Source organism: Fistularia commersonii, chromosome 1 (assembly GCF_037954325.1).
Source record: "Fistularia commersonii isolate RoL2024-O1a breed Wild chromosome 1, RoL_Fcom_v1.0, whole genome shotgun sequence".
NCBI classification, from domain to species: Eukaryota; Metazoa; Chordata; class Actinopteri; order Syngnathiformes; family Fistulariidae; genus Fistularia; species Fistularia commersonii.
In genome coordinates, this window is record NC_141284.1 from 5,004,793 (window position 1) to 5,023,278 (window position 18,486).

General features: G+C 51.6%; 1 protein-coding gene across 1 annotated transcript; it reads left to right on the plus strand.

Annotated features, from left to right (window-relative positions):
* The first annotated feature begins 243 nt into the window (after nucleotides 1-243).
* btbd8 (BTB domain containing 8) lies at nucleotides 244-18,328 on the plus strand. The gene is made up of 19 exons (XM_086145169.1): nucleotides 244-288; nucleotides 1,066-1,184; nucleotides 2,639-2,812; nucleotides 3,530-3,654; nucleotides 3,937-4,051; nucleotides 5,476-5,565; nucleotides 6,413-6,493; nucleotides 6,615-6,711; nucleotides 6,910-6,998; nucleotides 7,863-7,965; nucleotides 8,361-8,543; nucleotides 8,617-8,787; nucleotides 9,851-9,980; nucleotides 10,828-10,889; nucleotides 11,375-11,888; nucleotides 12,455-12,542; nucleotides 12,911-13,008; nucleotides 13,099-14,916; nucleotides 17,431-18,328. The coding sequence occupies exons 2-19, from the start codon at nucleotides 1,081-1,083 to the stop codon at nucleotides 17,907-17,909; spliced, it is 4,521 nt and encodes a 1,506-aa protein (XP_086001295.1). The 5' UTR covers nucleotides 244-288; nucleotides 1,066-1,080; the 3' UTR covers nucleotides 17,910-18,328.
* The last annotated feature ends 158 nt before the right edge of the window (nucleotides 18,329-18,486 follow it).

An 18,486-nucleotide genomic window follows, 5' to 3' on the forward strand; every position in this document is an offset into this window, starting at 1 on the left:
TTGAAATTGTCATTGATGAACTTTTATTTTCAACTAAATAAACGAGTGGCGTGATATTATTTTTAGATTTTGCTGAATTTGGGGAACAACAGCATCATAGTCGCAGAACAGCCCAGAAGGTTGGAGACGGATCGCGTTTTTATTCCAAGTGTCCCACGATCATTGAACGCATCATCTAGTACAGGTTTGTCCAAAGTGCGCATGCGCTCCAGCTTCCGAGGCGCCTCTCCTTACAGACCGTGTCCTAGCGGCCGGCCAGCAGAGTGCAGCGAGATGCCAGCAACGTCGGTCAGTGGGTCAACATGAATAAGTCTATTTATGTTTACCACCTCACATTATACTCACAGAAATTTATCGGGCGCAATTTACCCACGTAGCTGTATTTAACCGCCCGGGTGTTCGGGGTTTCTGGGCGGAGAAAGTTAACGCTACCTGTTCTCAGCGGGAGCTGACGTTAGCTAGCGCTAGCATGCTAGCGGCGAAAGGAAGATGAAGAGTGATAGCATTGCGCTTTAAACAGCAAAACGGACCGAATATTCACGTCGACGCCGCTTTCCGTGTTTGAACGGGTGCAACTGCACCGGATAAACCTCTACCGAGAGCAGGCTAAACTTAAGAAAGCGCTGTTAATTAGCCGTGGCTTTAGCGGTTGTACTTTCATTTTGAGCCACGCGGGGGCAGTGTTTCCCCGTAACTGAGGCATCACCGCCGCGCTAATAACCAGGATTAGATATTTATCAGTTACAACTCAATAGTCTGTGTAGGATATATATTTATGTATGCATTTTATAGGGGTTAAAGGAATCATATTGATATTGTCCTGATTTTACTGTCACTGGATTGGCCTGTGTGGTGCTGCCGTGTACTAAAGCAGTGTTGTCACCTGCAGGAACTGCTTATATGTTAAACTCTTCCTTCAGGATGATAAAACATCATGCAGTGATGTGCAATTTTATTGAAATACTGCTCCAGAGAGCTCCCTCCGTTCCCTGTATTTCTCCATTGCTTGTGACTTGATGTCGTGACCTGTGTCCTCTGACTCCCGCCCCACCCCTTGTCCCTCAGAGAACCTGACACGCCATGATCACCACGGAGGTGGCCAGGGAATTCCAGGCCAAAGAGCGCAAACACAAAAATCAGCTGAAAAGAGGCTTGTCTAAGGCTTTGTCTGAAGATTTCAGCAGGTGAGTCATGAAGTTGTGGTCAAATATCTTTTTCGCAATGCTATAAGGTTACTTCAGAGATTTTCATATTGCCCAAAAAATAAAAATAGGTTGGCCTGGCCTGTGATCTAAATCCATAAAGTCAAATAGTTCTGGTCTCCAGAACTGAAAAGAAACACAAATATGGTGAAAGTTGTGAGGATGAAGGAGCATCCAGATCTTCACGGCAGGATGGGCATTGTGTGTTTGTGACCTAGAAGGTTAGCGAGCCGCCAGTCTTCCTCAGACAGACCGGCCAAGGAGGAGGAGGTGCCCAATAGATTCCCCTTCAGCCTCCGGCATAAAACCGACTGCAGCAGGAGCCTCATCAGTTTCCTCCCACGGCTTGCTCGGCCTCAAGTTGAGTGATTTTTGGGTCAGTGGCGCCTGGCATGCCCGCCTCAGGGCCACGCCAAGCTCACTCTCGAGCGAGGAAACGGGCCACTGGATTGATATCCGAACTGCTGGGCTCTTCCAGGTCACTGAAGTGGAACCCAGTTATTTCCCATCACGCTTGAAGTCCAGGGTTAAACACTGGAATCAGGTCTGAAACCAGGAACATGCCAGGGAGAAAAAAAAGGATCGCCATGACGACAGCATGGAACCAGGGTCTGGTTGCTTCCGGCATAGGTGTTTGGTTCATTCAGCGCACTGCGAAAAATACAACCATCGGATACTTGAAGTTTCTTCGTTCTATCCTAATTAGCAAAACGGTTAGGTTGTCTGCCTGAGGAGACATGGGAGGAAGTCTGTTAACTCTTTCTATACAGTTTACATACTCAGGGACGAAGGGTGACACCATGCGTCCAAAAACAGGCTCTGACAGGAAGTGATGAAGAACAGTGACGACCAGTTCCTGTCTCGGCAAGTATGGAACATGGTTGCAGGCCCAAGGAGGAAAAAAATCTGATCAAATTGGCCCATCGACAAAAATATCCACCTGCCCAATTGCTCAGTAATTACCGATTGTTTTCTGGAAGGATCTTGGAGGTTCTCTGATCGATAGGAATATATTTAGATTTTTGCAGTGGCGTATCGATGTCTCAGCATGAGTCTTCTCGAGTGCGCCTTGCACACGTTATTTTACTCCTGGGCGGCAGCATGAGCAAAAGAACTGTGTGCGTGCGTGCGCAGTAAATCTTTTGCGATAGACGAGCTCAGAGCCATAAAATGCTGGTTTAACGAGCAGAAACACACGGTATTTCCACCCGTTGCGTCTGGAGGGACCCATCATCAATCAGAACGGCCAAGACCTGCTCCCTCGCCTGTCAATCACCAGGACAGACCTTCTCCCCTTCTCATATTGATTCTAGTCTGTGATCAGAGCTTTCCAAGTCAACTATCTTCTCCTCTGGAGCCTTCGCCGCTCAAAGTTTTGGTGTTTTCGCACCCAGCACAGGGTGTTCACGTTTCCAATCTGCCCTCTCCACCTACAGGTTGCTTGAGGATGAGCTGGAAGCCGACGTGTGCCTCTGTGCGGGATCACAAACCCTGCAGGTGCATCGGGCGGTTCTGCTGGCCAGAGCTCCTCATATCCTGCGTGGGCAGCTGGATGCCGCTGTCCTCCGCCTGCCCGCCGCCGACCCCCCAGGATTGAAGAACTTTGTCAGGTGGGTGCCCTGACAGAGATGGGGGAGCGGTTCACGGCATCCGCCGATACCACTGGGTACCACATGGTGGCGCCTGAGTGCAGTTTTCTCGATCCATATTTAATATCAACCCACCGGCTCCCGGCCAAGCTTTTTAAAGTCTTCGCCCACGTTCTGACTCCATTTTCCCCTCATTTTAATCAACCTGAAAATGAGCCATGCTCAACTTTTGAATGAAGCAGGAAACACAGAATTCCTCAGGGAGTTTCGAGAAACCTCCTGAGCTGCAGATTTACCATCTGCCTCATTATAAATTCACGGCAGAGTCATGCTACAGCAGTGTCTTGAGCATCTTTTTTTCGTCTGAAGCGCCTGCCACATGTGGAAATGGCGACCTGGATCCAGAGAAGGCTGTGTTGGAGCCCCCTCCCCCCGCGAGCCAAGCTTCTTCGAAATAGGTTAACTTTATTTATGGCTGCTGCCAATGGCGGCTAGCTCTAAGAGCAGCTGTGAGGAGCCAGTGTCCTGACTCTCTACAGCAACCCAGAAACAATACCGCGTCGGTCTAATCATCTGTTCAATATGCCATATAACCAGAAATTGGGTGTCGTGGAAAGATCCTGAGATGAAATAAACGTCCTGAGGTCACCCGCTGCCTCACCAGGTGCTTGAGCCAGTATGATATAGATCAGTTTGGAGGTCTTGTTTTCATTGGACTCCACCTCCCCTCTATTCCAGGCAGGTCTACACCGCCGAGCAGAGCCTGCGCTCAGATGAAATAATCCCAATCCCGCTCGACAGGGAGCCAGAAATGTCCCTGTGTGACCCCGAACCGTCGGACCGGCGCAGCCCCGCTGGCTCAGGTAACCAACCAGGTCATTCTAGATCACATGACCTTTCCGTCTCACCTTCTCTTGCCGCCCACGCCAGCGCCGCCACCCGTCCCGGTTCCCATCATTGTGTAATCCCAGCCATAATCCACTAAGAGGCTAATCCCATTCTTGATCTTGGCCCTAATTTCTTCACAATGGACGGTTAAAGACTCGGCCTGGGAAAATGATTTGTATTCCCTATAACTGCTACCTCTTTTACATGCACACACACACACACACAGACCTCCTCACTGATCTCCCGTCTCCCCCCAGATGTGGTCCTCGAACCAGCGTCGGGCCTGGGAGCCGACCTGCTCGAGCTGTACCAGAGGAAGGAGCTGTGTGACATCAGCATCCGCGTAGGCGAGCAAGTGTTCTCCTGCCACAGGTAGGACAACCTGAAAGATGGAGGGGGATTCCAGGACTCGTCAGTAGCATCTGCCAGATCCAACTCCCTACAGCTGGAGTCCGAACAAGCGCCGTTAACCTGAGGCAGGGTGGTAGTGCTGCGACACAGAGGCAGCAGTGCAGCTGGTAACCATGGAGACAGGCTTCTCCCAATTGGGAGCAGAGAGAGAGGATGCTGTCCAGGTTCCAGCTGTTGCTTTCGCATCGAATCGCCAAGACCCTCAACACACACATGCACACACACACACACACACACACACACACACACACACACACACACACACAACCAATGGATCAGGAAGTAGGTGTAAGGTAGAAACACACCCCCCTCCTCCCCCTGCCCACAGCCAGAGATGGAGCATTCTGTCCTTGGTTATGCAGGTGTCCACTGGAATGTTCTAAACGTTGTTTTAATAGCGGTTGCCTATTGATCCGATTGATCATCAGTGATGTGTGATCAAACATCCGCGCGGGATAAACCAAGTCAAGGCAGATTTTTTTTTATAATCTTCTCCAAATCTGTATCAAACAACCATACAGCCGCTTTTTGGGGGCAAAAAGAAATCCACTCCGCCGCACCTCGGGATGGGCGTCGTGTGTCCGGCTTCCCCATCAAACTAAGCACACATTGCACCATTTTCACTGCCGGTTTCTCCCCCAGTCGGGCAGGGTCGGCGCCACCCAGCGCAAATTCGGGGCAGTGGGTGTGGCTTATTGCGTACTGTGGGCATGGCTAATCCGTTAGCACGTGAGGGAGAGAGACCAAACCCAACTTCAGTTGTTGTCAATCGAAAACCTTTGGATTTGTGAGCCGACTTGAAGCAACCCGATTGGTGATGTGTCTCCGATAGACAATGAAATAGAGGGGGCGTTCGCGGGAAAAAGATATGTCGGAAACACCTATGGTGAACAGCGAAAGAGGGGGAGGGACGAATCTAAACTGGATTACACTCATGGAGGAAAGAGCAGATGGCTGCGCTAGCCATTTGGCCTCCATGTTTGTTTGCCCTTTAAACTCTCATCGACATGGTCGCTCTTGAGATGCGATCATTCGTCTTCAGTTGGTTTGACCAATCATGTTGCCCGATCCCCTGCAGGTAAGTGTTCAATCCCCAGCGTTTCAGTCTCAATAAAGAAATCTGAAACCAGTGAGAATCCCAAGTCTCCTCAACATCTGTAACTGCGGCAAAAAGTTGCGTAGCCTGTCCCCGGCTTTACCTCACTCTCATTTCCATATCAGTGTCAGAGGCTTAGTGGGGATTAAAAAGCGTTTTCAGAGAACACAAAGCAATTTTTGCCAGTCCTTTCTAAGCCTCTTACGGACAATAACAAAAATAAATAAATAGCCGGTTGATGCCCAAAACACCCCAAAGTTGGCTCTGACTGAGACCTTTCTGTTTCCAGGGCGATCCTGTGCGCTCGGTCTCACTACTTCCGAGCCATGCTGAGCGGTAGCTGGGTGGAGAGCTCCCGGCCCTGTGTCACACTGCAAGGGTAAGACCGCTGCATCAGCAACATAATCCGGCGTACCCTCCCCCACCTGGGCCTGGGCCAGTTGGAGGGTTTGAAGCGTGCACATTTTTGTTTTGTGCGCCGACAAAGGTTGTCCTGCCAGGAAGCTGCTCCCCCTGCCTGGTTAGGAGCGGCTCCCGAGGCCTCGCGCCCAAGTAAACAAACCTACGTTGAGGATAATTCCTCAAGGGAACCATCCTGTCATCTGTGATTATAATATCCCCTGGACACACATGAGATCGGACTCACGTTAATGTGGCCATCTTGAATACAAGGGTGATGCATGAGGGTGGACTTCACGCCGTTTAGGTCACATTGCGTCCTGAGCGCTCTGACCTGCATTATGCTAATTCCAACATCTCTCTTTCACTCATTAGACAGTCCGTCTCTGCCCCGATTGGCTGCAAGGTGTGCAGTGCGCGGGGAGAAAGCAGAACTCCCTGACAAGTAGCCTCTGTTTCACTGTGTTCTTTCTCGGGGCTTAATTTGTACACCAGCTCATCTCTGCAAAAGATCAATTTGAAACGACCACAGCCATCCTCTCGATGCTCCTTCGAATCGAGCTGCAGTGCTCATATTTCTGCGCCCACCCCAACACACACACACACATACACATAGACACACATCTTCATGTCTGTGTTAGTTGCACAGAGGGAGTTAAACCAGTGTAACCGGAGTTACCCACTATGCTAAAAACCAGGTTCATGTTTATAAATCGAGGATCGTAACGGCAGCTTTCAGCCTCTTGCATATTTTTTTTTGAAGAGCGCGTCATAAAAAGCAACAGTCTGTTTTTCATTTCACGTTTTGTTTGCAAACCTTTCTCCAGCCTGCGCGCGGACGAGATGGAGATCCTCCTCCAGTTCATGTACGGCGCGATCGTAGATCTGCCCCCCGGAGCCAATGCCAGGTACTTGGCGTGCAATGCTTTTTTATTATTATCATTATTGTTATCCCAGAAATGGCACAGATGGCCTGGACAGTAGATTGACCTGCCTTTCCTGTGTCCTGCCCCCCTTCCAAACTCCCAGCCAGGTGGTGCTGGCAGCAGACATGCTGGGTTTAGAGGGTCTGAAAGATGTGGTGGAGATGGTTCTGACCCGGGACTACTGCCGCTTCTTCCCCAAGGTCGGTCGTGGAGACGAAAAGTCTCATCAGCTTCATCAATATAAACCTTTCTTTTGTAATATAACACCAATGTGATTTTACTCACACACACACACACACACAAGTACACAGCACCCTTATACACCCTTACACCCTCATTATTCTATGTTTAATGTCACAAATCCGTATGTCCTGTCGTTGCATCCCCGTGTTCGGCAGCACTTGGACGGTGTCCAGAGGACAGTGCTGGAGTGCCTCTCCCTCACACACGCCTTAGGTCTCCAGAACCTCCAAACCCTCTGCATGAGGTGAGCGCCCGTGCCTCCTCTTGCTTGCCGCAGGAACGGGTAGCGAATTCAACAGAGCGCCAAACAGTGACCGGTCTGGTGGGTCGTAACCCCCAGCACTGCAGGAGGTGTTGTCGCTGCGTCATCATTTGCTGTCGACTTTATTAATGAAGGGAAATGTGTTCTTATCCCAGCCAATCCCAGCTGTCATTAGGGCAAGAGGCGGGGTTTAACCTGGACCTGTCAGCTGTCAATCCTACAGTTATACCAATTTAGTGTCCTCCCCTGACCCGCCTTTTGAAATCAGTGCTGACATTTTCTGACGTTTTAGCAAAGCGTTCGCATCTTCGTCTGATAGGGAATTCAAATCGGCGTCAGACTTCGAAGCCCAGGAGTCATCACACTAACCCCGCCGTTATCGCTCAGGTGATATTTAACCGACAAGAGTCCTGCAGATGTGCAAAGCTAGCGTCACGCAGCCTTGAAAAGTCTTGTGTTTTCCTGCAGCCGAAACCCGTGCCGCTGCGTCACACTGCAGCAAGCAGGCGAGGAGTGTGTGTGAATGTAGGTCAGCAGGATAAGACGTGTTAGCCCAAGCTCAATTTGGTGTGTGTGTGTGTGTGTGTGTGTGTGTGTGTGTGTGTGTGTGTGGACTTGCCATGTTGTCTCTGATAAGTCATACTAAAATGACAGGTGGAGGGGCGCTTTTCCCTGCTCAGCAGCTCCTTACCAACACCCTCGTCCCCCTCCAACTTTGAACCCAAGAGGAAACACTGGGTGTCCAAACTCCAGCTGTCATGTTTAAACACACAGTCACACACACACACACACACACACACAGTGGCTTAATTTGGTGCCGTGACAGAAGGCGTCTTGTGTTGGCAGGTGGGTCGCTGAACATTACGTGAAGACCTGGTGTGAGAGGAACTTTTCCCTTCTCTCCCCGGAGCTCCACAGCGCCTGCCTGATTGCTGTTACCCAAACCATGGTGAACCCATACACACAAACACACACACTCAGCCAGCAGCCCATCCTCCAGTGTTAATTTCTTTTTCACAGGAAGGGCGTATCAACATAATCTAATGAAATATGGCCTTTATTGGATTCTCAGTTTATTAACAAGAGGCTAATTCCAATGTGGACGTAGGCAGATGGGAAATGATTCAGTCTGGTTATTGAGACACGAGTTCAACCGCTGATCTGCAGCCACTTGGAAAGTCGGGACGCTTTTATTGTTCTCCTCTTGGCAAGCGCTGGCATCCGGTGCCTGCCAAAAGCTGCTGGAGTGTTCAGGGAACCTCCCCCCTTACACACACACACACAGCTCCACAGATCGATATGTGAGTCGGAATGAGTGTTGATCTAACGGTTGGTTCTGTCTAGACCGTGGAGAACGTGGTCACCACGCTCTGTGGCTCTGAGCAGCTGATCGGCAGCCTCCCGGAGGTCAAGTGGGCCCAGCAGGTGCGGAGCTTGGCCACCGAGCTGCAGGAGGAGAGCCTGCGCCTCATCGTCCACCGCCTCCCCGCCGTCATCCGCACCCAGGCCTTCCAGGACCTGCGCAGGGTAAGGCGGCAGCTCCCGCTGTGACGGAAGGTCGGGCCCCCCCCCGCCTCAGTGTCCTGTCCGCTCGTTGCAGAGGGAGGAGTTCACCCGAGAGCCGACTCTGCTGAAGAAGCTGTGCTCGGCCATCAGAGAAGGCGCCACGGTGGACAACTGCTGCCACCTCTTTGCCGCCCTGCACTGTCTCTGCGGTGATGACTCGGAGGAGGAGCCTCCCCTGGAGCCGCGAGGGGAAAAACAGGAGGAGGTGAACCGAGGCCCTTTTCTCTTCCGTAACCCCTTAAGCATCATTCATTCAAAGAGCAGGCGCGCTCAACTGCAGCGCCGCTAATGCTTGGGTTCCGTACCTAAGCAGCATATTGACCGTCCAACTCCGGATTCCCCGACGGCCCCAAGTCTGTCAATGTGCATTTACTCATGCACTAAACCACAGATGATGCTCTTAAGATGTCCAGCTTGAAGCTCACTCTCCCTCAGTTGTGACCCAGAGGCTGCAATACCACAGATGACCGCTAGCTGGGTTTCTCGTTAGTTTGGTTTTATTTTGATCCTTTGTTTGCAGAATACATTCCTTGAATCTCTTGCTGTTGGCAAGATCAAACTGCAAATATATAAAAATGTATTATCCCAAATCATCCATTGTAGTACAGCTATATGTACAAATAATAACGTAATTGCATAGACTCACTGTATTTTTCAGTGAAGTATTTAAACTAGAAATACTGTATGCATTGATAGTGATGGTACTTAAGAAAAACAACCCTCAAGTAAAAGTATTGTTATTGTACGTTGATTTCTATGCGCTCCGATCATCCTGAAAAGCCCACTGTCAGATTTCTATGTGTTTGAGGAAAAGGAGGAGTGATTAGCCCACCCATCAGTCGCTGAGCCGCTGGCAGGGGAAAGTGACCCAGGCTGAAAAGAAATGCCCCCCTCCCCCACTGTTACTGCTGTACAGTGTGGCAGAATGGATTAGGCCAGGCAGGCAGGGGCAGTGTGACATGTGCCGGCGTCCACCTCTAATCTGGCGGCGGCTCCTCCCAGCCCCTCCTCTTCTCGCAAAGCAGGCGTGGAAACAGGAGTAAGCACATCAGCCAGTGACATCACTGATTTGGTTCAAGGGGAGCTCAAGTGGGCTCCGCAATAGAGCCGAAACAGGGAGGGAGGGAGGGAGGGAGGGAGGAGGGGTGTTTGTTGCCATGGTGAAAGGCTCCTCAAGCAGCTGCTGATTCGCCTGTGCCGTAGCACACCCGTTACCCATTCTTCCCCCGTCCCACTCTCTCTCTTCCTTTCCCCGCTGCCACCGGCAGCCATTCAGGCAAGAGCTTTGTACACTGCGCGGGCGACTGTGGACCTTCCTGCTCCAAAGCTCGTACGCTGTGCGCCACACACAGGGATGGGAGACCCTGTCTGCCAAACACCGAGCAAGGATACTGGCTGGTAAGGAGATCGATTCATGCTGCAGTGTGTGTGTCTGTGTGTGTGTGTGTGTGTGTGTGCCTGTGTGTGCTCATCAGAACCTGAGCTGAGACGGTAGCTCTGCACCATGCAACGTAGCCCTTACAGAATGGAAAAAAAAAAAAAGAGCAGCTTCCGATGTACCCCTCCTGCACAGCTGCCCCACTGGTGTTAACCCTCTTAAGAGGTTGCATCTCTCGCACATTTTATCTTCCCATGTGCCGCATATTCCAAAGCACCCACCGGATGCGCTCTGCTTGTTTTCTAATGGGTGGGAGTGGACCCCCCCTCCCCCCCTCCACCTCTCCTCCGTCTTTGAGGTTCTGCATGTCATATGTCTCCTCTTCCAGCGCAAATATTGTGTTGCCCGACTGCCGCCGCCGAGCTGGAGGTGTGTTGAAATGCCCCGCATGAATAATTGACGCGGACGGTATCGGCCCCATGCTTCTTGCCCAGACCATCTCATGCCATTGTAATCAGCCCTTACTTTGAAATGCAGCCCGGCTCTTACCCCCCCCCCCCCCCCCCCCCGGTTATTTCCATCAAATGGGATAAATCGGAAATCTGAAATTGGATGAAGACGCGACTGTCTGATCCAAACGCTTGTTTTTGTGCGGATCAGCCGGTAGGCTCTGGGGTGTGGAGGTGGGAAAATTGTGAATGAAAAGAAGGGCCGCTCAGTTGTGACAGCGGTGGGTGGGTGGGTGGGTGGACGGAAGGGCCAGCTAGTGCAGCCCTTTTCACCTCGGATCTAGACGGATTTAGGTGTTCTGGGACAACAACCCGGACTAATCTGCTCTTCTGCCTCAACCTTGTTGTGTCTGTACAGATGCCATCGACACAGGGGACAATCGGCGACTGGGTAAAAAGCCTGTGTTCACCAGCTCACAGGTAATTCTCATCCATCCACTTCGTATTTGACTCCGATTAGGAGTGTCGTCTCCTACACAGACGTGTACGCTCCTCTTTCAGTTCAGAGAGTAAGTTGGCGTTAATCCTGGCCGAAGATTACAGTGGTTGGCCAGCCCTTGCCGGATGACACATGTAGCCCACCCTCATAGAAAAGAGCAGGGAGTGAGCAGCCGGGGGGTCGCGGCCAGATGCCTCGCTCAAATAATCCCCCCCGCGGCAGCCCTGGCAGGAGCAGGAGCAGTCTGGCTTCCGGTTTGATGTAGGAAACATCCCGTACCCTCCTGTCTCCCAAGCGCTAGCTCGCAGGGGTTAATTCACTAACATAAAATGTCAATGTTGTTAGGCATCAAAAGATCTGTAGTTAGACAAAACTATCCACTGTTTTTGTGTATGTAGCATCCTGTCTTTGGGTTGTAATTTGCAGCAACTGGGAATTACATGGTAACTTTTTTTCTATCCTGCAGCACAAGCCTTTAAAATGCCCTTCATCCGCACCTGAAAGCCCTCCAGCTATCAGGGTCCAGAGGGTCTCCCCTGTCGCTAGTCCCCTCCACAGACACGCGGCGTCAGCCATGAAGTCTGATGCGCTGGGGACGGCTAACAAACCGGCGGACAACCAAACATCTAAAGCCAAAGCCACGAGGAAGACGGGGGACCGGGGCGCAACTGCCAAAGCCAAGGCGGCGTCCACCGCCGCTGCACCGGTTGTCAACGGCACCGGAACCACGGGGGCCAGGCGAGATGGCGCCGGCGCCAACGGGTTGAAGAACCCCCACGGGGTGGAAAAGAGGCCGAATCCGGGCGCCAGGCCGAAAACCTCCCCGCCGAGCTACACGGCGGCAGCGGGGAAAGCCCCGAAGATTTCGGCTGGGAAGGCCGACGGCAGCGCAGCTCAGCCCAGCGCCTCCTCCACCTCGGACTGTGCCTCACCAGAGAATGGCGCTAGCAGCCCCCGCAGCAACTCCCTCTCCATCCCAGGTTCACATCCTTCAACTCTTGAGATTTACCGTAAATGTTCAGAGCGTTACCAGGAAGTAAATTTTACATCATAATCATCCAATATTGTACACTGATACCAAATACAATGCTTTTAACGGTCATGCTAATTACTAATCGCGCTAATTACTTCGCGTGAACGCCAGCGCCAGGCAACACCCGGCGTCAAAACTAGTCGGTCACCTACCGTTACAACCTGGCCTCGGATTTTACACGCACACACTTGTTTATCTGCAAAGTTAGCGTTGAATTAGAATTAGCCATGTGATGTATAAATTCACCCTGGCGAGGTCATCTCCGAGACGGCGCCGTAGGCTGATTGATAGTGTGAACACCCTACGGCGCCCAAAGGGAAAACGAGGGGGCAGATTCATTAAGATAATGGAGTGTGGCAGGCAGCTCCTTGGACGCCTGCTGTCCGGACATGACTGCAGAGGTCGGAGTCCGCATCAGCTGCTATGTGGGCGGGGGGGGCGGAGTCACTGCCAGAATGCAACCCTCGAAATGTGTGTGTTGACAACCGATGTGTTGTATTTTTTTTTTTGAAGGAGCAAAGGCCAAAGTCCAGTCTAAGTCGGCAAGCAAGTCCCCACTGACGAAACCCACTCAAAGCTCAGGTTCGGCAAAAACCGGCAGGTGAGCCTCACCCCGCGGTGTCCCATTTCCACACCACAGCATCCAGACCATGGCTTTTTTAACAGTACCGGCAGCAGGAGACGGTCATCCTTAAAAATCCATCAGCCTTTGGCGCTCAGACAGCAAAAGCCGGAAATAAATTCCCCCACGAGGGACTGGAGTATATCAAATCATTAATAAGCAGCAGATGTCCCACTGGCGTGTCCTTGGCAAAATGGTTGAAGACCCACCCCTGCTGCCCCCTGCTGGTGACAGACATGAATAAAATTTTTACTGCCAGCAGGTCTTCTCATAAATTACTGTTTTGATTGTAGTATCCGCCGCAGATAAACGCGTGACCTTGTCTTTTTATGTTCCCGTTATCACAGTCCCACAAACAAGCCGAGCGGAAAAGCCAGGATGGGTGCCGCCGAGAAAGCGGCACCAAAAGCGGACGCCAAAGGAAGAGGAGTGACCGACAACCAAGGTTAGGTTCGGGGCGCAGTTCTTTTCAATTCAGCCTCCGGCATTGGGCGGTGCGCTAATGACCGGCTGTTTCCTCCTCCTGTGTTTCTAGTCGCCAAGCCTACCAAAAAGCCAGCCTCCCCAAGGAAAGAGGATGGCAAGGACGGTGTGAAACCCTCAGCAGCAGACAGAGCAGTCAGCGAAAATCCAAAGAAGAAGGGCCCAAAAGCTACGCCGGCCACGGCGACCTCCACCAAAGGCGGCGCTAAACCAACGAAAGCCGCACCGGCTGCTTCCAGGCAGTCGTCAGTCGTCTCCGCCAAGTCATCTGCACGGCCCAGGGCGGGGAACGAGAGCTCTGCGGACAGAGTGTCACCCAAATCCGTGGGAGCCTCCAGAACCGCCGCATTGAAGAGGCCAGGGGGTAAAGGGAAGGAAGAGGCCGGCGCCACAACGCCAGACTGGAAACCTGAAGCAGATAAAAACACAGGGGACTCCGCCTACTCTGACCCTGTGCCTTCGGACCGGCTGGCGCCGACCGGCATCGGAGATCAACTACCGTCAGAGTCTGGCCCCAGGCAGAGTTCTGAGACGAGCCCGCCAGCCAACCCTGCTGTGGCAGAAAGCGAGAACACCGTCACACCGGTCGCCGCCGACCTCCCTCATGTCAAGTCCGTCAGTGAGGGCCACACCGGGAGACAGTCTCCCGGCCCCGCCGTCCCCGCTCGTGTCTGCGGGGCGCAGGTCCACGCCATCGGCTCCCCTAATTCGCCGAGAGACGGCGAGCGTCCGGCGGTGTTCACCCCCTGCAGTGTGGGAAGCACTCCCCAGGAGGACTCCTGGAGCGGCATCCACCACCAGGTCAGCCCCGAGTCGGAGACCGCCAGCACGCACACCACCTCCTCGGACGACATCAAGCCACGCTCCGAGGACTACGACGCCGGGGGGTCGCAGGACGACGACTGCTCCAACGACAGGGGCGTGTCCAAGTGCGGCACAATGCGCTGCCACGACTTCTTGGGTCGAAGCAGCAGCGACACCAGCACCCCCGAAGAGCTGAAGATGTATGAGGGCAACGCCGGGTTGAGGGTGGAAGTACGGCTGCGCGGGCGAGAGGCCGAGACCACCAGCGAGGAGGAGGGGGTTCGACGGCGGCCGCGCTCCTGGCTGCACAGGGACGAGGCCCCTGCTGAGGAGGAGCATTCTGAAGTTGAAGCCACCGTGATCGCCAACAGCGTCCCCGACCACCAGCTCTTCTCCTCCGAGGAGGAGGAGGACGAGGAGGAGACGGAGGATGAGCGGTCAGAAGTGGAGGTGGTCCCGAGTCAGGGCCAGCCGCTGCCACCGCCACCGCCGCCGACCGAGCCATCGCCACAGTTTCAGGGCATTGTCAACCTAGCGTTCGATGACGAAGGCGTGGACCAGGAGAATGAGCAGACGGACTACCAGCCCGCCACCGGCTTCCGACGCTCGGTGCTGCTCTCCGTCGACGAGTGCGAGGAGCTGGGCTCGGAGGAGGGCGGGGCCCAGACTCCGCCTCAAAGGCCCGACGGCACCCAGACTCCATCTGAGGTATTCCACAGCGAACCCACGGCTCCCCCGAACGATGGCGGGCAACACGACCACCCGGTACGTCCCGGTGAAGAGGACCAACGGGGCGACGGGGAGAAATCCCCCGTGTTCCTGACCGAGCTCCAGGAGGACAAGGCGAAGCCCGGTGAGCCCCCGGCGGCCACAGACACCAGAGAACTCCCTCCCCAGGAGCGCCCATGCCACCTCGATCTGCGGCACACTGAGCAATACGCCAGCGGAGGGCAGCGGAGAGGCCACGGCGGCCTCCCGGAGACCAAAAAGGCAGATTTACACCTTGACTTAAATGAGCCGCATCTGACAGGCGACTCCCCCGTTAATGCAGCACAATCTCCAGCAGGTAACGTATGATCTATGGACTCTTCCTTGACCCCCCCCTCTCTCCCCACCTACCCCAAACCCCCCCTACACCCCTCAAATACCCATTGTCTCCGGCAGTTTCATGTCCCCTTCGCTCCGCTTCCCGGACCTCCCCACGGCCGCGACCCTCAACTGAAAAAAAAAACAAAAAAAACAAAAAAAAAGGATATTATCGAGTGTACTAGTTGAGCAGCTGGTTACCAGTGCAAGTTCAAATCCGGAAATCGAATCACGCTTCCCGTGGCTCGATATGCCCCAAACCCCAACCCAAGCCCCGTAGCTGTAGTCCTTTGAATTTGCAACCTCGATATCCTTTTTTTTTTTTTAAAAAAAAACAAAACAAAACAACCAACCAACCACACAGTCAGATAAACTGAACTGTACATCAAACAACTGAACTACCTTCAGTCTGAGGCCCGTCGGCCCCAGTAACACAGTTTACACACACACACGCACACACAAAAAAAAAGATTTAAAAAGAGATGGGGAAATGTACATTTCAGATTCATCGCAGGATTGTATTTGTGGAAAAAGAATCTGACAAGGCCTGTGACATAGATATACCAATGCACTTTTATGTACATAAGAAATTTTTTGGGGGAGGATTATTTTCTTCCTCTCTTTCCCCGTGGTGGATTAGCCTCCTGAGGTCGCGGGTCAGCCAACGCAGTCAGTCACTTGCCCGGAGCATTTTAACATCAACTTGATTGTTTGTTGGAGGAGAGAAGAAAAAAATGAAGGGAGATGATACGTCGTCATGCCGCCCGGCAGAAACTACTGTTCCAGAACCCCCTCCTCCCCAATCATGACTTCTTGTCCTAGAGCATGACAACACACTCCGGCTCCTCTTTTTTTTTTTTTTTTTTTTTTTTTTTTTCTCTTTCCGTGTGTTTGGATTCTTTAAAGTCTAAAATACAAATGATAAATCACTACTGGTCACAATTTATGCACAATATTTTGAAACTTTAAGGATTAACTTTCAGGTTTCAGGATTAAAATTTGTTGAAATGTGAAAAACCAAGGAGTTGCTTAGACGTTAGATTGCTATGCAAAGAAATTTAAAATGAACTTAAAAATTAAAAAAAGATAAATATCTTGAGTTGCATGATGCTGCTGTCAACTTTCTCACCACTAGAGGTCACTGCTTGACAGTGTCAGGGTCCAGCTGGAATCCCATTAATAAAGTACATGATTATGATACTGCGTTTGCCATGACGATTAGACTGCAGTACAGCAGTATGGACTGTACGAGACTTTGTGATATGTTAAAAATTACCAACCAAAACCCAAGTTTTGTGGATTATTTGTATAATTAATGCTTGTTTGCATTATTAGTCTGAGCCTCTGTAAAACACAATTAGCTGTCAAAATGGCGGCAGGCCTTTCAGGATATTGGCGCCGACTGCACGCTCCTCCTCACCCAAAACCAAAAACCCATCTCAGAGACCGGGGTTGATGCTGGAAAGCTCCGGGCGGCGACGTCTGTCCTCGTCTCGCCGTCTCCCCTGGAACGGCGCCGGACATGGTGTCGGAAATGTCTGCGCTGAACCGGTGTCTCTAGGCTGCCGCTGCTGCTACGAAAAATTTGTTGTGCTGGCAGTTTTTCCTTTTGCACCTTCCTTTGTTTTTGTTTTTATTTCTTTGCAAGAATGTAGCCGTTCCTGAGTTTCTGTTGTTTTTTTGTTGGTGGTGGTGTTTTTTTGCACTGCGCAAATTGCATGCTACTGTTTGTCATCACTCCCCATCATCTGATTCTCATTATTTTCCCACATTGCCTTCTGTGGTGCCCAGTAGATCTTCAACATCCACCAGAGGAACCTGTTTCTTTTCATATAGACTTATGATCTGCAGGTTCGGTGTAGCGCCGCTAGCTTCTCTCCCATCCCCTCACACACGCAAACACCTGTGAGATTACGTGATGTTTTGTAGAGCAGCTGTCGTGGCTTCGCTGTCTGTCTCCTTGTTTCCCGATCGAATTCAAAAAAAGGAAAACCCGCCGCAGCACCAAACAGGGTCAACACGCAAATGACTTTGTGTCTGTCGTTTTTGATAAAGCATAAAAAAAATTAAAAAAAACACAAAGAATGTCAAAAGAAACCACTGCACTGTTAGCGTCCTCCAGTGAAACCTACACACACACACACACACACACCTCCCAACATTGAAAACACCTGTGTGGGCAGACGAAGAGACGCATTTAGAGAAGCTTTTACTCTGTGCATTACCTTTAAGGAAGCTGTTAACACCCCGACATTCGTGTTTCAGGTGACGGGTGACTAAAAGATAATGATTTATCGCCAGTTATTTGGGTGTAATGTTCCCTCGTCACCTGACCTCACTGCTCGTGGGGGGTGTTCTAAAGTACACAGCCACTTTAAGGGTAATATTTCAGTAATTTTGTGTTATTTTGGTTGACGACGATTTGATTTTTTTGAGAAGACTTGTGGAGGAGTGGAACAGTTTGTCATTTTGCAGTATTGTCAATTGTTTTTAGGCGACATTGGTTGCGAAAGACTGGATCAAACCTGCAAACTTGACCGCCCGCCATCCAAAGCCCTCTCTCCCATTTACGAGATGGACGCGGGGGAAGTGTTTGAGCGCGGGACGGTTAAACCGCGGGAGGAGAAGCAGAGAGGGGATGAGGACAAAAGCAGCGAGTTTGCCGAGCGAGACTGGAGCCTGCTCAAGCAGCTGCTCTCAGACCACGAGTCCAGCCTGGGCGTCATAAACCCGGTACCCGAGGAGCTCAACCTGGCCCAATACCTCATCAAGCAGACCCTGTCTCTCTCACGTGACTGCCTGGACACGCAGGCCATCTTGTCCCCGGAGAAGGAGACCTTCAAGCGTTGGGCAGAGCTCATCTCACCCATGGAGGACTCCTCCACCAGCATCACTGTGACCAGCTTCTCTCCGGAAGACGCCGCCTCCCCGCAGGGGGAGTGGACCATCGTGGAGCTGGAAACGCACCACTGACCTGCGGAGGGGGAAGCCCGATGGCCGGTCGACACCTTCTCCACCAACGTTTACGTCAGCTTTTGTCTTAATTTATTTATTCGTAGGACACCTTTCTTTACGGCACGTCTGTTCTCTGGGCACTGCAGCTCCCAGCCGCAGCTTGTTTGCGTCTCCCCGCCGCGCCCCCTCCCTCGGTGGTCTTTGCGTGACACAAGCGGGCTGTTATGCATGCTGTTTTGATATGTTCGAATGTTTAAACTAATGATTCTTTTCATGCGTTCAAAAAAAAAAAAAGAAAAAAGAAAGATGAATGTCTTTCTTACGTGGATCTTAAAAAGATGTGGTTGAATGGACTTTCTTTAAGGAAAAAAATAATGCTGGCCTAGAGACTTGCATTTAGTGTCATATTTAAAAAAATAAAGGTTTGTGTTTCTGAATACCTCTATTCTTGATTTATTTTATGGTACATCAAGACCTCAAGCTGAGTTAATTCCATGAAGCCGCCTGATTTTATTGTAAACATCTGTTTGATAGATTCTACGACGAGTCACCAGGAAGGACCACATCCAAGGTCACTTAACCACAGCGCCCCCTA

Excerpts from the sequence above, each read along its gene's own strand:
- btbd8 (XM_086145169.1), top strand. The coding sequence starts at position 1,081 with ATGATCACCACGGAGGTGGCCAGGGAATTCCAGGCCAAAGAGCGCAAA. Across the intron at positions 4,052-5,475 it reads CAAGTGTTCTCCTGCCACAG|GGCGATCCTGTGCGCTCGGT; the intron begins GTAGGACAACCT and ends TTCTGTTTCCAG. Across the intron at positions 8,544-8,616 it reads CCTTCCAGGACCTGCGCAGG|AGGGAGGAGTTCACCCGAGA; the intron begins GTAAGGCGGCAG and ends CGCTCGTTGCAG.